Here is a 17,717-nt window from a genome sequence, read left to right as displayed (position 1 = left end):
TTGATACATCCTGTGTTTTTGACAACTAAGTAATAATATCTTATAGCTATTAATGTTGTTCACCCATCTATAAATGAGTAATTTGTTTTTGCTGCATTATTCACTTGCAAGCACTTACAGGAACATTTCACTGTGGAGTAACATTTTTGTTTCACAAATTTTTTGTTAACTTTTTGCTCTGTTTGTTTAGATCCATGCCAATTTTTTATACTTAAATAAAGTCTACTGTTTCAAGCAGTCTAATAAAACTGAACTAATGTAAATAAATATGCAAACGTATAAAGTATTGAAATATGTTAAAACAAGACGGTCGCATTCTTTCTGTTCACATTATACAATTACGATGTTTTTATAGGGACACAGTGATATGATGTCAGAAATTAGACTATGTGTTGTATGGCATTTCGTTATGTAGCATAAAATTTGTAAATTTAAAGCTGAGAAAACAAAAAGCTATCAGATATGTTTCCAACATTAATTTTGCTCGTTTCTATTAACGTAATAATAATTAATAGATCCTTAAGACACTTTTATTTATCTCTCAGTGTTGGCTATTGTTGGCTGTATTATTTGGAGAAAGTAATGGTTCTGTCCTTAGTTGTTTGTTTCCATGGAAACAAAAATTTAGCTTTGTCAGCCACTTTGCTTTAGGATAAACTGAATATCAAATGGGGATTAGTTTTCTGTTTTACCATGAACTCTTGAATCTAAAGTCTATCTCTCTGCCCCATTTCCCTATATATAGGTCAGCTCATCCTATGCAAAACAACGGGATGTACCAAAAGTTGGGTGGTGAAAGGGACTTTCTACCTTCCTGACATCAACATCAAACTGACGAAAATACGTTCTCTGACCCTTAGGAGAAATCTCCTTTCAAGACCTTGTGAAATTAGAAGAAACAAGACTGACATCATCAATTTTTCATTCCCGTCTGTTGCACACAATCTCAATAAAATCTATGGAGCCTCCCCTTTCAGCGGTTCTAAACAGCCAGAGTTCCGTGGCGCCGTCCGTCTGCACCATTTCCTCCTTAAGACATTGAATCTCCATCTTAGTAGCGTCTTGTGGGTTCGATCTTTGTGAGTGTATGATTAATGGTGAGAGTTAATGTCCTCACTGTACGATGCTCCCCCTTTTTTTTCCAATATTGATCTTCTTAATAACACCCACTGCACAGATAAGATGCTGTTTTCTTCGGCATGCAAATCTGCATTTACTCGTGTTGACTCCAAAGTTTGAGCTGTAAGACAAGGGTTTCTGAATATGAAGTTTAAGTCTACTCGTTTCCCAGTCAATAAAGTATGATAAAAGTTTTCAGTGTAAATTTGTAGCGCTTTTGAAACAAGTTCATATGTTTTCATGTTTTGTGAACACGATTGGAACTAATTTTGGGATAATTGGATCTTCATATTTTTTCAAATTTATCAAAAGTGTTAGGTGCCCCTTAGCTGAATGTTGCAATATTACAAATTACTCATAAAAACAAGTGTGTAACTTAAAAAGAAAAGCAGACGAGCTTACATTTGCAGATTAAATCGACACTACTTCACCATTCAATTATTCAAAATAAGTTCCAATCATGTTTGTGTTTTTTGTAGTGATTATAAAATTTGACAAACGACTGTAACAGTTACATTCAACTTTGCTACCATAAAGGATTAAAATTGCCATGACTGACATTATTTACCCAGAATGCATTGTTTTTTCTTGTCACGTTTTGCAAACCATAAAACGATTTTCTCTACCAGTAAAACAAAGCGTACTCTTGAAAATTGTGTTCACAGACAAAATATCAATGTCTTTAGGTCTACTGAAAAGAAAGTCTGTCCAGATATATCTAAATGTGATAAGATAGCTGTAAAAGTTGTACTGTTTAGGTGTTTTCCAAGCCAATTTCATCACCATCATGAAGGCTGATATATTGAATAATTATCTAAATTTAGCTCCTATTTATACAGCAGTATATCCCATTAATTCACCAAATCAGTTAAACTTTTAAAATTGGCTCAATATTTACAACTATTCACACAAAATTTACCAAATCCTGAATCAATATTTCAAAATGCGTAATCCTTTCTAGATCAATGCATTTATGATAAATTGAAACGTAATCGACATTTACACGAGAACACCTACACATAATCTAAAAATAGGAATATTTAAGTCAGTATTTGCTAACCCTCGCCAATTGAATATCCTCAGAGATAAAGATCATTTTGTGTGATAGCAGTATCAATATTTTCATTCTGGGGAAGGGGAGTATTTTTAGGAAAAATTAATAACAATGATTATTGTATGTAACATACATGTAGGAAATATAATATGTCAAAAAGTTGTATCAGATTTGTAATAGGTGATAAGTTTTCTTTTATAACTTTTGTTGTGAGATGCCAGCACAGCAGTTGCCATAATTGTGTGTAGCTAATCCACATTATAATGAAATGATAGCCTCAAAATAGCCTTAGAGAATACTTGAAAAAATCAGCGGTGATTACACAATCACGCGTAACACTTGTTCAAGCAGTGCCTGAGTTTTATAGTAAGTAAGAAAATTAACTGTGTATCGGCAAAAGCAAACAATATGATCCACCTATAATTGCCAAACAAGCTAGCTGTTTTCAAAAAAGCTACAATGAACTCTCAGCTAGTGATAATATTTGTGTTTCTGAAATCAATTTTACCCCATCCCTGATCTGCCCATAATGTTACCCCTGTCCCAATTCACACTGCTAGTGATGTCCTGCAGAAGAACCCATTCCCACAAGTGTTTAAACTGGTACAGAGTTCAAAACTGTTTTCAAATAGCATGCACATCTTGATTGATAACCAGCATGCAAAAGGGAAGAGTGTACAAAGGCTGGATATCTGTTCATACATACCAAAAACATTTCCCAGTTTTGCTGGGAAAACAGCAAGCCAAATAGATCAACGATGGCCAGTGCCCACCCTGGGCTAATGTGCAGTATCTCGGAAGCTGTTATCCAATTGGTTGGTTGAATCTTACCGTTATAACTGAATGATACAAATAGACTCCCTAAGTTGCTGTGAATATTGACAATTGACCAATCAGATATAACCTTTCGAGCACACTGGCACATCAGCAGAGCCCACCCTGTGATACGTCCTATAAGACCCCTTCAGTTGACAGTGTAATATTCTTGTCTTTTAACAGAAAACTTCAGGATGACATCAACCAGGAGCATGCAAAAGGCACAATTCTATCAAAGCAGAAGAAGTTCAACAAGAGTTACTGTATGAGATGCTTCTCCACGTTCTTCTTCATCTTCAACCGGAGGATACAATGTATCAACTGTGGCTACAATGTCTGTAAGGACTGCGCTGAGTGGAATGAGAAATCTAAGGAGTGGAAGTGTACCACCTGTATTACTGAAAGGTGAGGAGGGAGAGAGAGAAACAGATAGACAGATGACAGGATAGATAGACAGACAGACAGACAGACAGATAGACAAAGTGACAGACAGGTAGACAGGAAACAGAGACAGAGAGAGAGATAGAGACGGATGGACAGACAACAGGTAGACAGACAGGCAGACACACAGACAGACAGATAGACAAAGTGACAGACAGGTAGACACAGGAAACAGAGAGGGACAGACATAGATAGACAGAGGAAACCGAAAGACAGACAGACAGACAGACAGATAGACAGACAGACAGATAGACAAAGTGACTGACTGACAGACAGACAGATAGAGGTAACAGAGAGAGAGAGAGAGACGAGAGAGAGAGAGAGAGAGAAACAGAAACTACAGACCAGGGTACAGAGAGATTGATAGAGGGAAGGGATTTCTCATCAGTGGGGAGTTATTTGGAAGCAGAGGGGAAATTGGCAGAGTTGGGTTTGATGAGGAGTAGGACGTCCAGAAGAAGAAGAGAAATAGAGAAAATGGCAGGCCAGTACAGTGACAATGTGAGCTTTGATGAAGTGAAAACACAGACAAAAAGATTTGAAAGATAACGGAAGCAACAGAGAAAGGTCACATTAGCAATGAGAAAGGTCAGAGACCTCATGGTGGGAAGTACTGATACATGACTTTAGGGAAATCGTTTTGGGAGGACTTACAAGTCCAAACTGACAAAAAAAGAAACAAGATTGAAAATGAGTGAGAAATGAATTTGAATGGAGTGATAAATAGGTGAAGAACAGGAAACTATGTGAAAAGATACAGAATCTAAATCAGTCGGCTAGAATAATTGCCACCTATGCTTGGTAGCCTGTCAGATTTTCTTGTAATATATGAAGTGATGATGATGCCTCCAGGGTGACAGAATAATGATCATGGGAAATCAAAAGGTCTGTCATTGAGTAATAAAATTCAAAGACACTTTCAAATCACGGTACAGGTCAAGTTACTAACAGCATGTCTCTGGCCATACTCCACGCATAATACTCTTGTTGCAGTGTACATGCTAAAACGTTTAAATATGAAAAGCTGCGAGTTATAGAGAGATCAAGCAAAAGCTCGCCTTACAAGAATGAGCAAAGATTGACAAATCACAACCAATCACACTACAGTCAACGTATCCCTGAATTATTTAGGTTCCCAGAGGCACACTGATAAGTTGTATTTGCATTTAATCATATAAGTTTTCGGAGTCCCGTGGACCTCAATCTGTGATTCTGCTGTCAGCTGGTAAAATTTTCCGTTGGTCTTTATCCATTGTACAGCGGCGTCTGATTGTATATCAAAGGCGTATACCATAACATGAAGACAAACATGCACAGGTTTAAAGTTCATGGCCTGCTTCACAAAATCAACTATTTTCAAATAAGACATTTCTTATAGATTGTAAATGGCTCGCCGCAAAAAATTGATATGGTAGTCTGCTGTCGTGATCATCAATATTCTTTCTCATATTCATCCAAGCCATCAAAACAAAACACAAAAGACTGGTCTGAGTAGTCCCACGTGGCCAGCTAGTCAAACATACACACTCTAGAGGTGATCGCATAAGCGACATTACCCTGTCAATTTAAACGTCCCCTGACAGACACGCTGGCGCCAAAAACAATGATAAATTGTAGCTAAAAAGTCACCAGATACTTTATCAATTCTGCTGACTTGTCACCTCTGCACTGCCGCTGAAGATGTGGTGGTTGTTTTAATGGAAGTTTGAGTCGATCTCCCTGTTAAAGTTTGATGTCGTTTGCAGCAAGACTTTGAGTATCAGACACCGATCATTAATTTAAGTTCACGAATGACAGCACAATTATTTTGACATTTGGTAAATCACGCTTTGAGGGGGCAGAGTCACAATGTTTAAGGCAGCTGGTATATTTATTCTCTATGTGTTACAGAATTAGCCAAATAATGCCGCAAGATTCCATCTTTGTTTAAAAGGTTAATGGCAGGAACATCTGATGAATTTTTAATGCTATGATGTGTTTTGCATTAACTTTTGACACTTTGTTGTAAAGTGAAATGTTTTGTATCCAGTTCATGAATGCATGAATGTAATCTTGTAAGCCGTACATATTCAGTGCATGGTTCTATATCGGCAAGTAAAATTCAGTCCACAATTTAATATGATTTGCTGGAAACTGAAGTCAGTTACGGTAACTCAATATGCATTTCTACATGTAATAAACTCATTTTTGCAGACAATAACTCATAAACGGTTGGCTAATGCACTTGCGTATGTCAGAGTTCAACATTGGAATGTACTGTACTTTCATCCAATAGAATTGGACAACAAGTCACATGCCCCAAAAACTGAAAGTATTGCCAAGTCTTCCCACTATCCCTTCTTGACTATGATTCAGACTACATGTTAAATACAGTACATATTGAATCTTTTTTATTTCATTTTTTTATCCTTTCTTTTGTATTCTCCTTAAATTTAATAATTTTCAAGTTTTTTAGCTCCTAGTATTTCAGCACGGGATCTACCAAAGTTATCCATCCGTCTTGCTTCAGTTCTGTCTATTGTATCAGTTGTTTCCAAAATTGGTGATTGCATAATCTGTTGAGCCGTTTCTCTCATTTGGTCCACAAGTCCATGATTGTTGTGAATTTTTCAGTATTAAAAGAACAATTAAAAACATGAGAGCTCTCTGATATTGAATAATATTTGAAAAACATTTCAACAGAATATGTGTTATGTTGTGATATTTAGCGAGTCAGACCCAAAAATATTTGGCATCTGCATTGTATGACTCAGAAGTTCAGTGTCCGATCCTCTTCATTCAAAATACAGGAGCTCATTCAGTTAGTATCTGGTTCAGTCTGTAACATCACAGAATTGTGAACTTTGCAGTTGTCATGACCTACCCAGTCAGTTTCTTCAAATTGACAAATTACGCTACATCAAAGGTTGGCATATGTAGGATCTGCATTTCTCATATTCCGGAAACTTTCCCTCCTCCCAAAGGAATTGTAATGCCGGCTGATATTGCCATTTTCCAAATGCAGATCCTTTTTTCCCTTCTGGTATGACTCCACTAGGACAAGGCAAACCATAAATAAAACATTTTCAGTATGCATTAGCCAATTGCATGGTATATGTTTTAAATAAAGATGGCGGCATTCATCAATTTTGAATAGAAATCAATGAACTAAAAATGAAAGACTTGTAAGGTTTTATAAGGAGAATTGTGTACTTTGGGATATTGAACCCGACGGACTGTGAAGCTTGAATGAAAGGCAGCAAGTTGAAATGGTTACAGGGTTGACTGTGGCAGAGTTTATGGTATAGCATCTGTACGAATCCCATTCAGCAGTGGAGGAATTTCTTAACCCTTTCACCCCCAGTTCCCTGTATACAGGTCCAACTTTACCATAGAAAACAATGGATTTGGGACAAACCATGGTGGTGAAAGGGTTAAATCTTCATTTTTTCCTCCCTGTATCAGTAATGTAATATGTCAAATTTTCTTGCATGAGAGAGGGGTTGTTTGAGTCAATGGCACATTGATGTTTCACTGCTAGTTATAGTTTCAGTGATGATATTTTAAGGAAATATAAATCTTCGTATCACTCCGAGAGATGGTGGTTTTAATATTTACAATTTTTTATAAGGAACTTTCATGAGATTCAATATTTTGATATTGTATGTATTCTAATTAAGCTATAAATAATGAATTTAATTTATTGATAATGTATGGTTTGAATAATGTTCATATTAATACCTCTTAAAACTCACTCATGAACATTGAAAATTATTTTCTATATTAACACGGTCTGTCTTCAATCTGAATACGATATAATTAAAAGACCTATATGATTAACAGATGTAAGGTGGTCATTTCATCTTTTTAGAGAAACTGATCACAAGTAAGGAGATAAAGAAGATTGCAATAACTGGTCGTGGTACTATTACTGTAGTTTAAAGTTGTGTCTTGCTGAACCAAGATGGAGGGCGCCCTCTGTGGTGGAAAGTAAAACGTACCGAAAATTTTACCCAAGTCAGCTTGAGTGATGTACAAGTTTTAATATTTTACGTTTACTTCCATATTTTCCTTTCAGAAACTTGAAAGAGCAGTCCTGCGAGTGGTTTTACAAACAAATTAAAACAAGATTTAGAAGATTTGGAAGTGCAAAGGTGGTACGATCACTGTACAAGAGAAAATCAGAAGGTAAATTCCATGTTGATATTTTGCATTGTAAGATAAAATGTAAAATTTTACCAAACTTCTCAGAATCAAATGTGAAACATCATTAAGTAGTTCATTATTGTTACATATCAGAGCACCTCAAAACTAAAAGACTTAAAGTTTTGCTCAAATTCATCGGAGAATCTTGAAACCATTCTCTTTTAAAATCAAGAAAAAATATCAGGGTTCGCCTTGTAAATCATTGTTCTAGTGAAATATATTTTTATAGCATTTACAAACACTTGAACTTGAAAATGGCTGCCATCCCTGCGTTAACTTTATGGGGATAAATTAAAGTTTCAATTTTGCTCAAAAATATTACAGAGAAAACTTCATTTACCTTGAGAGCTGCAAAATGAGGCGCACTGTTAAAAATTAATTTTGTGTATGAAGCTGGACAAAATGGAATTTCCGAATAGTTGAGTTGACATTAGTATAGCTATTCCTGCAGAAATCAGTTCACATATAAACTTCAAAATCATTGTAGAATTTTAAGAGTTTGAATGTCTGTATGTATTCGTCGGGTATTCATATCGTACTTTTAAAAGTATGTCAGGAAAAAAATTACGACTTTACTCTCTCTTTATCAATCTTATATTGTAATGTTTTCTCACTTTTTTAATCAAAGCTGAAAGTGACCAGAGCAACTCAGATTCAGGCTACGACCATAACAACATCAGTCCGCTATCTTCCATGTATGGTAGTAATGTCACACTACCTAGGGAACAAGTACAAACGAAAGATAGCGCCACCAACACATCAGGTAAGAGAGGCAGTGTTTCTGTATATGTATGTTTCCCAAAATGCATCATTCAATATGGCAACTGTGGAAAAGTAACTGATTGACAGATCAATCAGTAGATACAAATGTTGAAGAATTATGATCAATTTTTGACCTCATTTGTTGCTGAAAACCAGAAATAAAGAGTTTGTTAACTGATGCCGGTAGAAATTATAAATAGATTTTCCAAAGGTATAATTTTTAACATATCTATCATTATTTTTTCCAAAATTTTGTCAAAATTTCTGGTGTTCAACTTGTCAGCACAGCTATATGTATGTAATGTCCATTATTATTGTGAAAAACTCACTTTAGTGTAAATCAGAGCTCGTTTTTTCATTGATAACATTGGACATTGTATGTTCACAATGCAATGTGTCAGCAAGTTGTATACTATCAGGGATGTAGAAAATTTTGTTTACAGGTGGCAACAATAAAAGTACAGGTGGTTACAAGTAGTGTATGTGCACATAAAGTTTGTGCAAAATGTCCTGATTTTTCACTAAAACTAAATTTTCACAGCCTGCAAATTGTAGTTTACAGCCGGGTGTTTTTTGCCGGCTGCCCTACATCCCTGATACTTGGTATTCCAACATACCTTAGGGAGAAAAAGAAAATATATTTGCTGTATAGGAGAGAAGTAATTAAAATTTTGTCAGAAGTTACAGTTGCCGTTCCATGAACAATAGCGAACAAGAATTGAATTTAAAAAAAGAATGAGAATTAAAATCCTATGTCTACAATAAATTGTACAACTACAGGGTTCAAATATAACCTTTGAACCCCAGTGATAATAATCCATCAAGCCTATTGCTGTAAAAATTATCCATTATAATACCAGTCAGCTTTCATCAAAATGTGGTAAACATTCAAATAGCAGTCAGTCTTGCATCGTAACCGTAAAGTAACTTTAAATGTTTACATGTAGTTTGGCATTGATATATTGATTCCCTAGTTCTGTTTTGCAACAAAGGCATGAAACTAGACACACCAAAACTCGCATGTTGATCCCAACGGCCAAAATTATAAAATATCCATGAAGGTCATATTGATCTTTCTCATGAAATTTTCATGAGTTATCCAATGTCAAGGACAACAGACTTATAGTATTTCGGATATTTAGTCGCCTTTGTCTTTTGCAGTGTACACACCCTGAAGTTCAAATGTAAAATTTGCGTTTCACAATTCAATTTTGGTGCAGCTAGTTGCAAATGGGTTTCACTGTCTCCAACACACTCCCAACTCAAATACATTATATAATTTTAGAAGCCTACACTGTAAGTGCCGTGACCTGCAATTTTTTCCATCCCTGTTTATTACCATAGTAAAAGACGATCACTCTCTCATGGAAAATTGGAAAGGCACAACTCTGACTGCTTTTGAAAATGTTGTGATCTTTCAATTTGCCCAGTGGCAATGAAAGTCACCTTTTATACATGTTTCTGCTCATGTGCAAATCAAGCCATGCTTTCTGCTGCTTGCAGTGAGAGTATGCTTGTATTGAATCCGTAGGTGCCTTTTCCTAATTTTTTTTGCCTTTCGGCAAGAATTCAGTGAATTTACAAATAAAGCACTGAACACCAAGTGATTGATCAACTTGTCACAGAAAAACAAAATAAAATTTATCAAATGTACAGATCTACATTTGTACCCATCTGGCCTTCTGAGCATGGAGGCGGAATAGTCCAGGGGTTACGTTCCACTGAATCTGTGATCAAGTGACTGTTTTTACTGACTTCTCAAGCATATTATGTGGTGGAACTCTTGCTCATTCAAGAATTTCAATTCTCCAGACTCAAATCAGAATTTCCTAATCATTGATCATAAATATTATGGTTATTATTTTTCATACTTTATTCATAATTTGACAATATATGTGTGTATGATGGTGTCCACATGTATTTCAAATTTGACAATATGTGTGTATGATGGTGTAGATTTCAAGTTTGACAATATATCATATGCTGAATAATTGTGTCTATTTCGATTATGACAATATATGTGTGTTGAAGATGGTGTCTGTTTCAAATTTGATACAGGAAATAAGGGAGAATGAAATAAACTTTAAAGTTTTCAGACACAAAAGAAACATTTTGTGTGTGTGTGTGTTATGGAATAGAAATTTGAGTGCGAAAACCTTACCTTTATCTTCTATGATCTATGTTAACAGTGACTGCTGTAAGTGTGTTCCATTTTTGTAACTGAACAGAATTTTCATTCCAGTGTCTTTGAATAGGGGGAGTTGATATTTTGCAAAGCATTATGGGATAACTGTTCGTAGTTATGTCTTTTCGTGCAATGTTAAACCCACGCAAAGATAGTTGTTATGAATCAGTTTTTTTATTGTGACAGTCCCAGATGTGCACAAATGCAATACATGCATACACATACACACCCATCAACATATACAACTACACTTTGAAACAGACAGTACTATTTCACGAAGCCACACCTCCATGGTTTTGATTGACAAATAATCGATTCCCTCTTTGTTACCCTTTCAGCCGTTTAGAACAAATTATTCAAAACTTCTGAGTCTCCAGAAAGAAAACTAAGTATTCAATTTTGACCCTCTTCCCTCAAAATTACAATTTTTGAAAGCTGCAACTTATTTTTGTAAATCCAAACTTGCTTTCTTTTGTTTGCCACATTGCTTTTAATGCATTCATGCAACTTTTAATACTGAAAAGTTTTATCTACATTGCATGATCTGCCATTTCAGTTTTTGTTACATGATTGCATTTTTTTTAACATTTACTAACAAACCTCAAACTGTTGTTTTTGTTCTTTTTTGTTTTTTATACAGTAATATCTAATGAATGTTCAGTTTCATTTTTCTTTGCTGTGAGTTTTTTTACTCTGGTATTTTTCAGAATTTTGAAATGAGATATTCTCTCTACATGCCATCTTATTTTAATTTTTGCTTTTGTGAACAAGTTTTCTCCACAGTATTCCAACTCATTCACATAAAAGAACTCATTTCATTCTGCACCTTGAATGTTGAATGTTCGATTTTATCATTTCATCGTTTGTCTTTCCCTTATTCATTTATTTCCCGCACTTTCGTTCATTGCATGCCTTGTTTTTGCAGATTCTGATTCTGATTCTGATTCCGCCTCTGAAACCGATTCCGATCCCGAGTCCCCAAGTTTCCATACGGTCTGCCAGGATCTAGAACGAATGGTAGTCCAATTGCGACAACGTAAGTGAGGCGAGGCCCAATTCCTTATATGGGAGGGAAAGTAGGAGACACCTGGTAGAGAGAAAGGAAAGTACACTAGATTGTACCTCACACATCCTTTACAAGAGCACCAGAGTCCCTCAATCAGACCTGTACACCCCTGTAGAATCCTACATTATTGACAGTTCCTTTGTGTACTATAATAGTAGGCCAGCTTCATTCACTCAGAGACAGGCATTGAGGCGTATTGTAGAGAGTAGTTTCCCACTCCTACAAGTCTGGTCAAACTGTCCACAATTATGTGATCATTGGAACTGACGGTAGAGAGATCAGATTTCAATGTGTCGGCAGATTTTTGAATCAGGGAGATTTTAAAATTTAAATTTTTTTCAGGTGATGAAGGCAGGTTTTATTCTCAACCGTTGCAGCTTTTAGCAGACTGTAACCCTTTGAGAGCTGCAATTTTGCCGCCAAAATTTCAGTCCAATATTTACCAATTCTTATGAATTTTTCTGTATTTTTTTTTTAATTTTGGAGCAAATGGACATAAAATTTCATTGGCTACAGTTTTTATCGAAATTTTGGCGAAAATCTGAGAAAAATTGACTGGGGAATATTCTATCAAGGCGACAAAGATTGACTTTGGCGCTCAAAGGGTTAAACACTGTTAGCATCACAATATTAACATTTTATTAATGTTTTCTTTCTACCGTGTGTTACTGGTATATGTCTTGGCTGTTACCAAAGAGCATGAAAATGCACACTGTATACGGTACAATTAGTGTTTTTTCCCTCGTAGCTGTTTGCTCATACGACCCAGTGTAGTACACCTCCAAGCCAAGCATGTCGCCCACTAACCACACGACAGAACCACAGACCAAATGGTTTCATTTTCGATGGGAATTTTCCTCATCAGATTTGTCATTGACCAATAATTTTTCTTTCAACCACTGTGCCTAAAGTGGGAATGAAAAAATCTTTTCAAAAAAAATAAACAGAATATCATGAGTGTTTACTATATTGAAATGGTAGCAATTGTTAAGGAAAAATTTTGGAAAAATGACAGACTGTAAGCTGTTCTGTCAAATTTCAAGGACATTTCCATTTATTACACTGCCAAAAATTATATTAGCATTATAATGGTATTTGCATATGAATGCTCATTAAAATATCAATAGCTATTGCAGCTCAGATATCTCATTGATGTGAAATACATTCTCAATGTTGATACACTCTTCCTATGTGGTTAATTTATGGCTAATTATGTTGATACAGTTGAATTTTGAGTGCCAGCGGAGCATGAATTGACCCAGTAATGAAGATTGTATCAGACTATTTTGAGCATGACAATTTTTTTTCCTTGAATTTGCTACCAAATCGGTATCCAGTTTTCTGAACTGAATACTAAATGCAGTCTGAATTGCATATGATACAGTAGGTCTGAGGCTTGCAGCAATATTATTTGCTGAACTGAAGGCTTGCCATTGAGGAACAATATTTCTCTTTGTTCTTGCCCTTTCATCGATCAGCGGAGGATATCGGGGAAGCCATTGCCAAATTTTCCATCGGCGTGCAGGTTCCCAAAGATGCTGTGAGAGAAGTGGAGGGCTTAGTGCTGGATGCCACGGATGGGTCTGGAAGGAGCCACTCGAGACGTCGGGTATGTATTTTCAGTTCCATGCTTTTCAACAGATCATAACAATGAGCATTATGATCAGCCTAGGTTCAATGACCGGAGAAAGATCTGTGAGTGAAATTTTTTTTCTCCTAAAGGCAATGACTTTCAGCACAATGTATCTGGTAGTTTTTGAATTTTTTTCCCGTTACATATAATTGTGAGCATTTGGTTTTGAAAATAGTACAAAACAATAACCCAGACACCGAAAGTTGAAATTTTAAATATATCATTAACCCTTTGAGTGCCATGTTTTTCCCACCAAAATTTTAGTGCATACATTTTAAAACCAATTTTTTATGAACTTTTTTTAATTTTTGTGATAATTTTGGATCAAATGAACTCAACATTTCATTGGCCACAGTTTTTTTTGCAAATTTTTGGCAATATGTGAAAAAAATTGACTTACGTATATTTTATAAGGGTGACAAAAATTGACTTTTGCGCTCAAAGGGTTACAGACTGCCGAATATCCTCCATATTCCCCTTGTCCCTCTTGTATATCCTGTAAACGTTTAAACTGAAGGCCCCACTTATGAATTTTTCAGACTCTGAAAAACGTAAAAGATGTGATCATGATAAGTGACCTGCGACCTATTCTGCCAGACACTTTTCTCATTCATATGCAAATGACCTCTGACAGCTCCAGCTCTATGATTTCAGTCTGTACACCTGTTCGGTTTTTGTGTGTGTCAGTCAGTACATTCTAAAATGTATACAATGGTTCAGTTTCTTTTGCATCTTTTGGAACAAGAGATGGAGTGGATTTAAAATACCAGACATATTAAACTCTACATTATTAGCGGTCGGGTTGTTTTGATAAATTGCCATGAAATTTGTCCATTTTGTGTGACAACTTACAAGTTCAATGTCAAAATGTGAAAACCATTTTCACACATCATTGGTTCACAGCATATAAATGTAATTCAGAGTGATAGAAAAAGAGACTTCAAAAATGAACAATTACTGTGACTGTATACGGTACCTTTGAATGATATTCAGCTAATATGGAATTGTACTGTATATACAAATTTAAAGTATTTTATCTTTTGTATATCTGGAAATTAGCAGAAACAGAGTACATATATACTGTACGACATCTTGAAATAGTGACATCCTTTTTTTTAGCGTTTTTGGACTTTCTGTGCAATCAGCAGGTTTTTTTCAGCTTAAAAGACATCCTAACCATAGTAAATATGCGGAAAAGAATAAATTAGCAGCATTTTAAATTAGCAAATTTACAGACTCAGCTAAATTTGTACAATGGGGATGCTAGCTAAAAGATGTTGTACAATACCTTCTTAACATATGAAAGATAACTGATATATTTGTTTTGCACAATGCTTTTATACATGTATTTATTTATATTCATTTATTTATTCTTGAATTCAGAAATTGTCTGTGCATCCCTTGTAAAAATACACATCCTACAACAACACAAATAAATAAAAAACACTGACGAGCAAAAACAATAGCACAATCAACATATACAGCCAAGAAACCAAAAAGAACATAAAATAAACATACAAAGAAAATAAAATTCCTCAATACATTTCTCTGTAACAGTTTAAAAGGACCAGGCAGACACTCCCAATATACAATATACATCGACTTTCTATAAGATTTGTTACATATTTTGAAAAGACAAATGCATCAGAACTCATGATTTTGTTCAACCTGTATATATATTGCAGGAAAATAATTTTAAATGAAAACATATCAATTAAATCATTCATTAGAAAAATACATGGTACAGAAACAATCAAAATTATTTAACCCTTTTCACCCCAATTTCCCCGTGTAGACGTCCAACATCCAACATTACCGTGGAAAACAATGGAATTAGGCCAAACCATTTGGGCAAAAGGGATAATTGGAAAACATTGGGTGTTATTCCCCAGGTTTTATACCCTGTATCAACTCTTTGTGTAAACATTGACAAATCTAATTATGTTTATTATGTTACATGTGTATATTATCGCGATGGACATGTATCATAAAATTGTCACCAAATTTTCAGTATTTGATTTAATATTCAGACTTAGTATATGATTAGTCTACAAAGTATGTCAGACAACTTTTACACCAGAGAATAAATGAAATTTATGAATGTGCAGGTTATGTATGGATGACTTTGCAGAAAATTTGTCAGATTGCTTTTTAATCTCAAGCCTAGGTTCTCAGGTGTGTAAGGTCTATTAGATATCATAATTTATGCATGTATACACCTTTTCTGATGTACTCTGAAAAATTTCATAAAAAATGGACATCACCTGAAGAAAATTGGCTGTGAAACACTTTTGAAAAAAATTTAACCAGCCTTTTCGGTTCTGTTCGGTTCTACCGTCTATGGTTCCGTAAAAGTGCCAGGTATCTTTTCAAGCAGTCACTTCACATCACCGGGCCATTAACTTGGTATGCAGAGTGATCAGTAGATAATTGTAGCCTTGCCTGTTTCCGCAATTAAGTGAGGAGAAAAAAAAATCAGTTGGCAGTCTGAGCATGTATCCCATTCATATGAAGTATGCAGATGAGATAGGCTGTCTCTTTTGTACTCAAATTGGTAATTTTTTTTTCTTCCTTTGAATGATGTCAAAGTTAACGCTAACGTAGTAAAAAACGCAGTGCGGATTGCAGGATGACTCAGTCGCATGAGTCAGTGTGAGCTAGGCCGTCGCGGCAGTCTTGTCTGAATCAGTTTGATAAATGATGCTGCCATCGGGTGATGTAGGTAGGTTTCAGCTGCACTGAGGGTTAGTTTTTTTAAGGGTGTGATCTGTGGCTGAGCTTTGTGTCTGTGCTAGTCTGCCAATTCGCTGGCTGTCTGTGTGTAGATCTGTTGTAGTTGACGGCCACAAAAATCGACTCTCACCTCGGAAAAATACTGTTCCCTCATGCCAGTAAGTACAGCAATCGTATGTAAATGATCCAAGTCTCTGACTTGTCTCACGTTTCAGAATTTACCAGAACCGTGTTTTTTTTTGCTTCAAAAGCAGCAGCCATCTGTAGAATATATACCGTGTATTTTCATACTCGCTGGGCTAATTTTGTCATGTCTGAAGCATATTTCCCTAGTGTGCTTCAAGTTTTTCTCATTTCAAAGCCATCAGTTTATTCAAATTCAAACTACGGATGCATGAAATTTTGAGTCTCAGCACTGCAACAGTTTCTCTGAAGTCTAGTCTGATCTCATTTCGTGTGTTTGGATAAAAAAATAACTGAAAACAATAAAAAATTTGAGGGAATTTGAAAATTTTGATATTCAGTTGAGAGTCGGTACTGATGCGGTTAATCGTCTGCTTTCTGTTGACTGGATTTTCAGTGGCAAGATAAGCATTCTTCCGAGCACCGTGTCTACCTCCAACACACATCTCATTGGAATCATGTCTCGTATAATGGAACTTAAATTACATCATTTGATCCACCATATGTGATGTAACATGTTATTCGTCCCTGTATGGATATGCTCAGTGGGAAATTCCGAGAGCTTGTAATTACTGAGAGTGATTTGCTTGTAAATGAATCTCCGATATGGAAATACTAGCAGAAATTGGATTTGCATGATTTGGTATGTGTAGCCATTACATCATGCACAGTTTGTAAGTACTCACGTGTCATACATTTGTAGGTAAAACATTCCTTGGCTCTCTTTGCTTTCATATTTTCCGTTTCAATAATGGAGATGAATTCTGTGAGATAGCGGTAATATGGATATTCATGAATTTAGGTCATAAATAATTCTTAGTATTGCACATGTTAATGAGGTCAATGAACAGGTGTATGACTAAATCACTTTAAAATTCATGATTCAAAAAAAATACAAAGTTTGGAATGATAGTTTTTCATCATTTTAACATTAGTTAAGGCAATATTTAGTTTTCTTTCTCTTTTTTTACAACTAAGTAACATTAAACACATGGGACTGTTCTTTTAACATTTTCAAAATTTTGAAAGATAAATTTCCCGTCTAACAAGTAACTGCTTGGATTTGAATAGATTTATAGTCTTGTAAGGTTTGACATCAGAATGTCTTTACAGTATCAAATAAATGAGGAATCCCATCCTTACCCCTACAAAAGCCACCAAACTATTCTCCTGGGTAACTATATTTACAAAGCATTTTAGACAATTTTAGCTCATATTTGCAATAAATGTAGTAGTAGGACTTAGTATTAGTATATGTTGTTTGTATGTCTTTTGTATGTATGTATGTCTGTCCATGCACCATAAAAACTCAAAACCATTATTATCATCACCTCAATATTTGTTGTTAACATATGAAAATGGTTATAAAAAGTGCATTTCCTTGAACTTTGATTATATGTGTGACAAAGATATTCCTATGTGGAAGGCCTAATTCAGATTTTTGAAAATTTGCATAAAATTTTCATGTGTACATTTTTAAGAATTTTTCTCATTCTTCTTTTTACTTCAAAAATCTTCTTCTCTAAATCTGTTTGCTTTT

The 17,717-nt window shown here is 35.2% G+C and overlaps 1 protein-coding gene across 8 annotated transcripts in view; it reads left to right on the top strand.

The window, feature by feature from the left end:
- LOC139143520 (uro-adherence factor A-like) overlaps positions 1 to 17,717 on the top strand; it is a 131,688-nt gene that overhangs the window by 87,891 nt on the left and 26,080 nt on the right. For 7 of the 8 annotated variants that reach the window (XR_011554608.1, XR_011554612.1, XR_011554607.1 and 4 more), the window contains 5 exons: positions 3,173 to 3,394; positions 7,488 to 7,597; positions 8,244 to 8,378; positions 11,488 to 11,598; positions 13,107 to 13,237. Coding sequence is in view for 1 of the 8 variants with exons in the window: in XM_070713922.1 (XP_070570023.1) it covers positions 3,173 to 3,394; positions 7,488 to 7,597; positions 8,244 to 8,378; positions 11,488 to 11,598; positions 13,107 to 13,237 (709 nt within the window). In the remaining 7 variants the exon portion in view is untranslated. The remainder of the gene's footprint in view (positions 1 to 3,172; positions 3,395 to 7,487; positions 7,598 to 8,243; positions 8,379 to 11,487; positions 11,599 to 13,106; positions 13,238 to 17,717) is intronic. The other variant, XR_011554611.1, reaches the window with a different exon arrangement.

The sequence above is a fragment of the Ptychodera flava genome, chromosome 11, assembly GCF_041260155.1.
Source record: "Ptychodera flava strain L36383 chromosome 11, AS_Pfla_20210202, whole genome shotgun sequence".
Taxonomy (NCBI): domain Eukaryota; kingdom Metazoa; phylum Hemichordata; class Enteropneusta; family Ptychoderidae; genus Ptychodera; species Ptychodera flava.
This window is presented reverse-complemented; position numbering and strand designations above follow the sequence as displayed.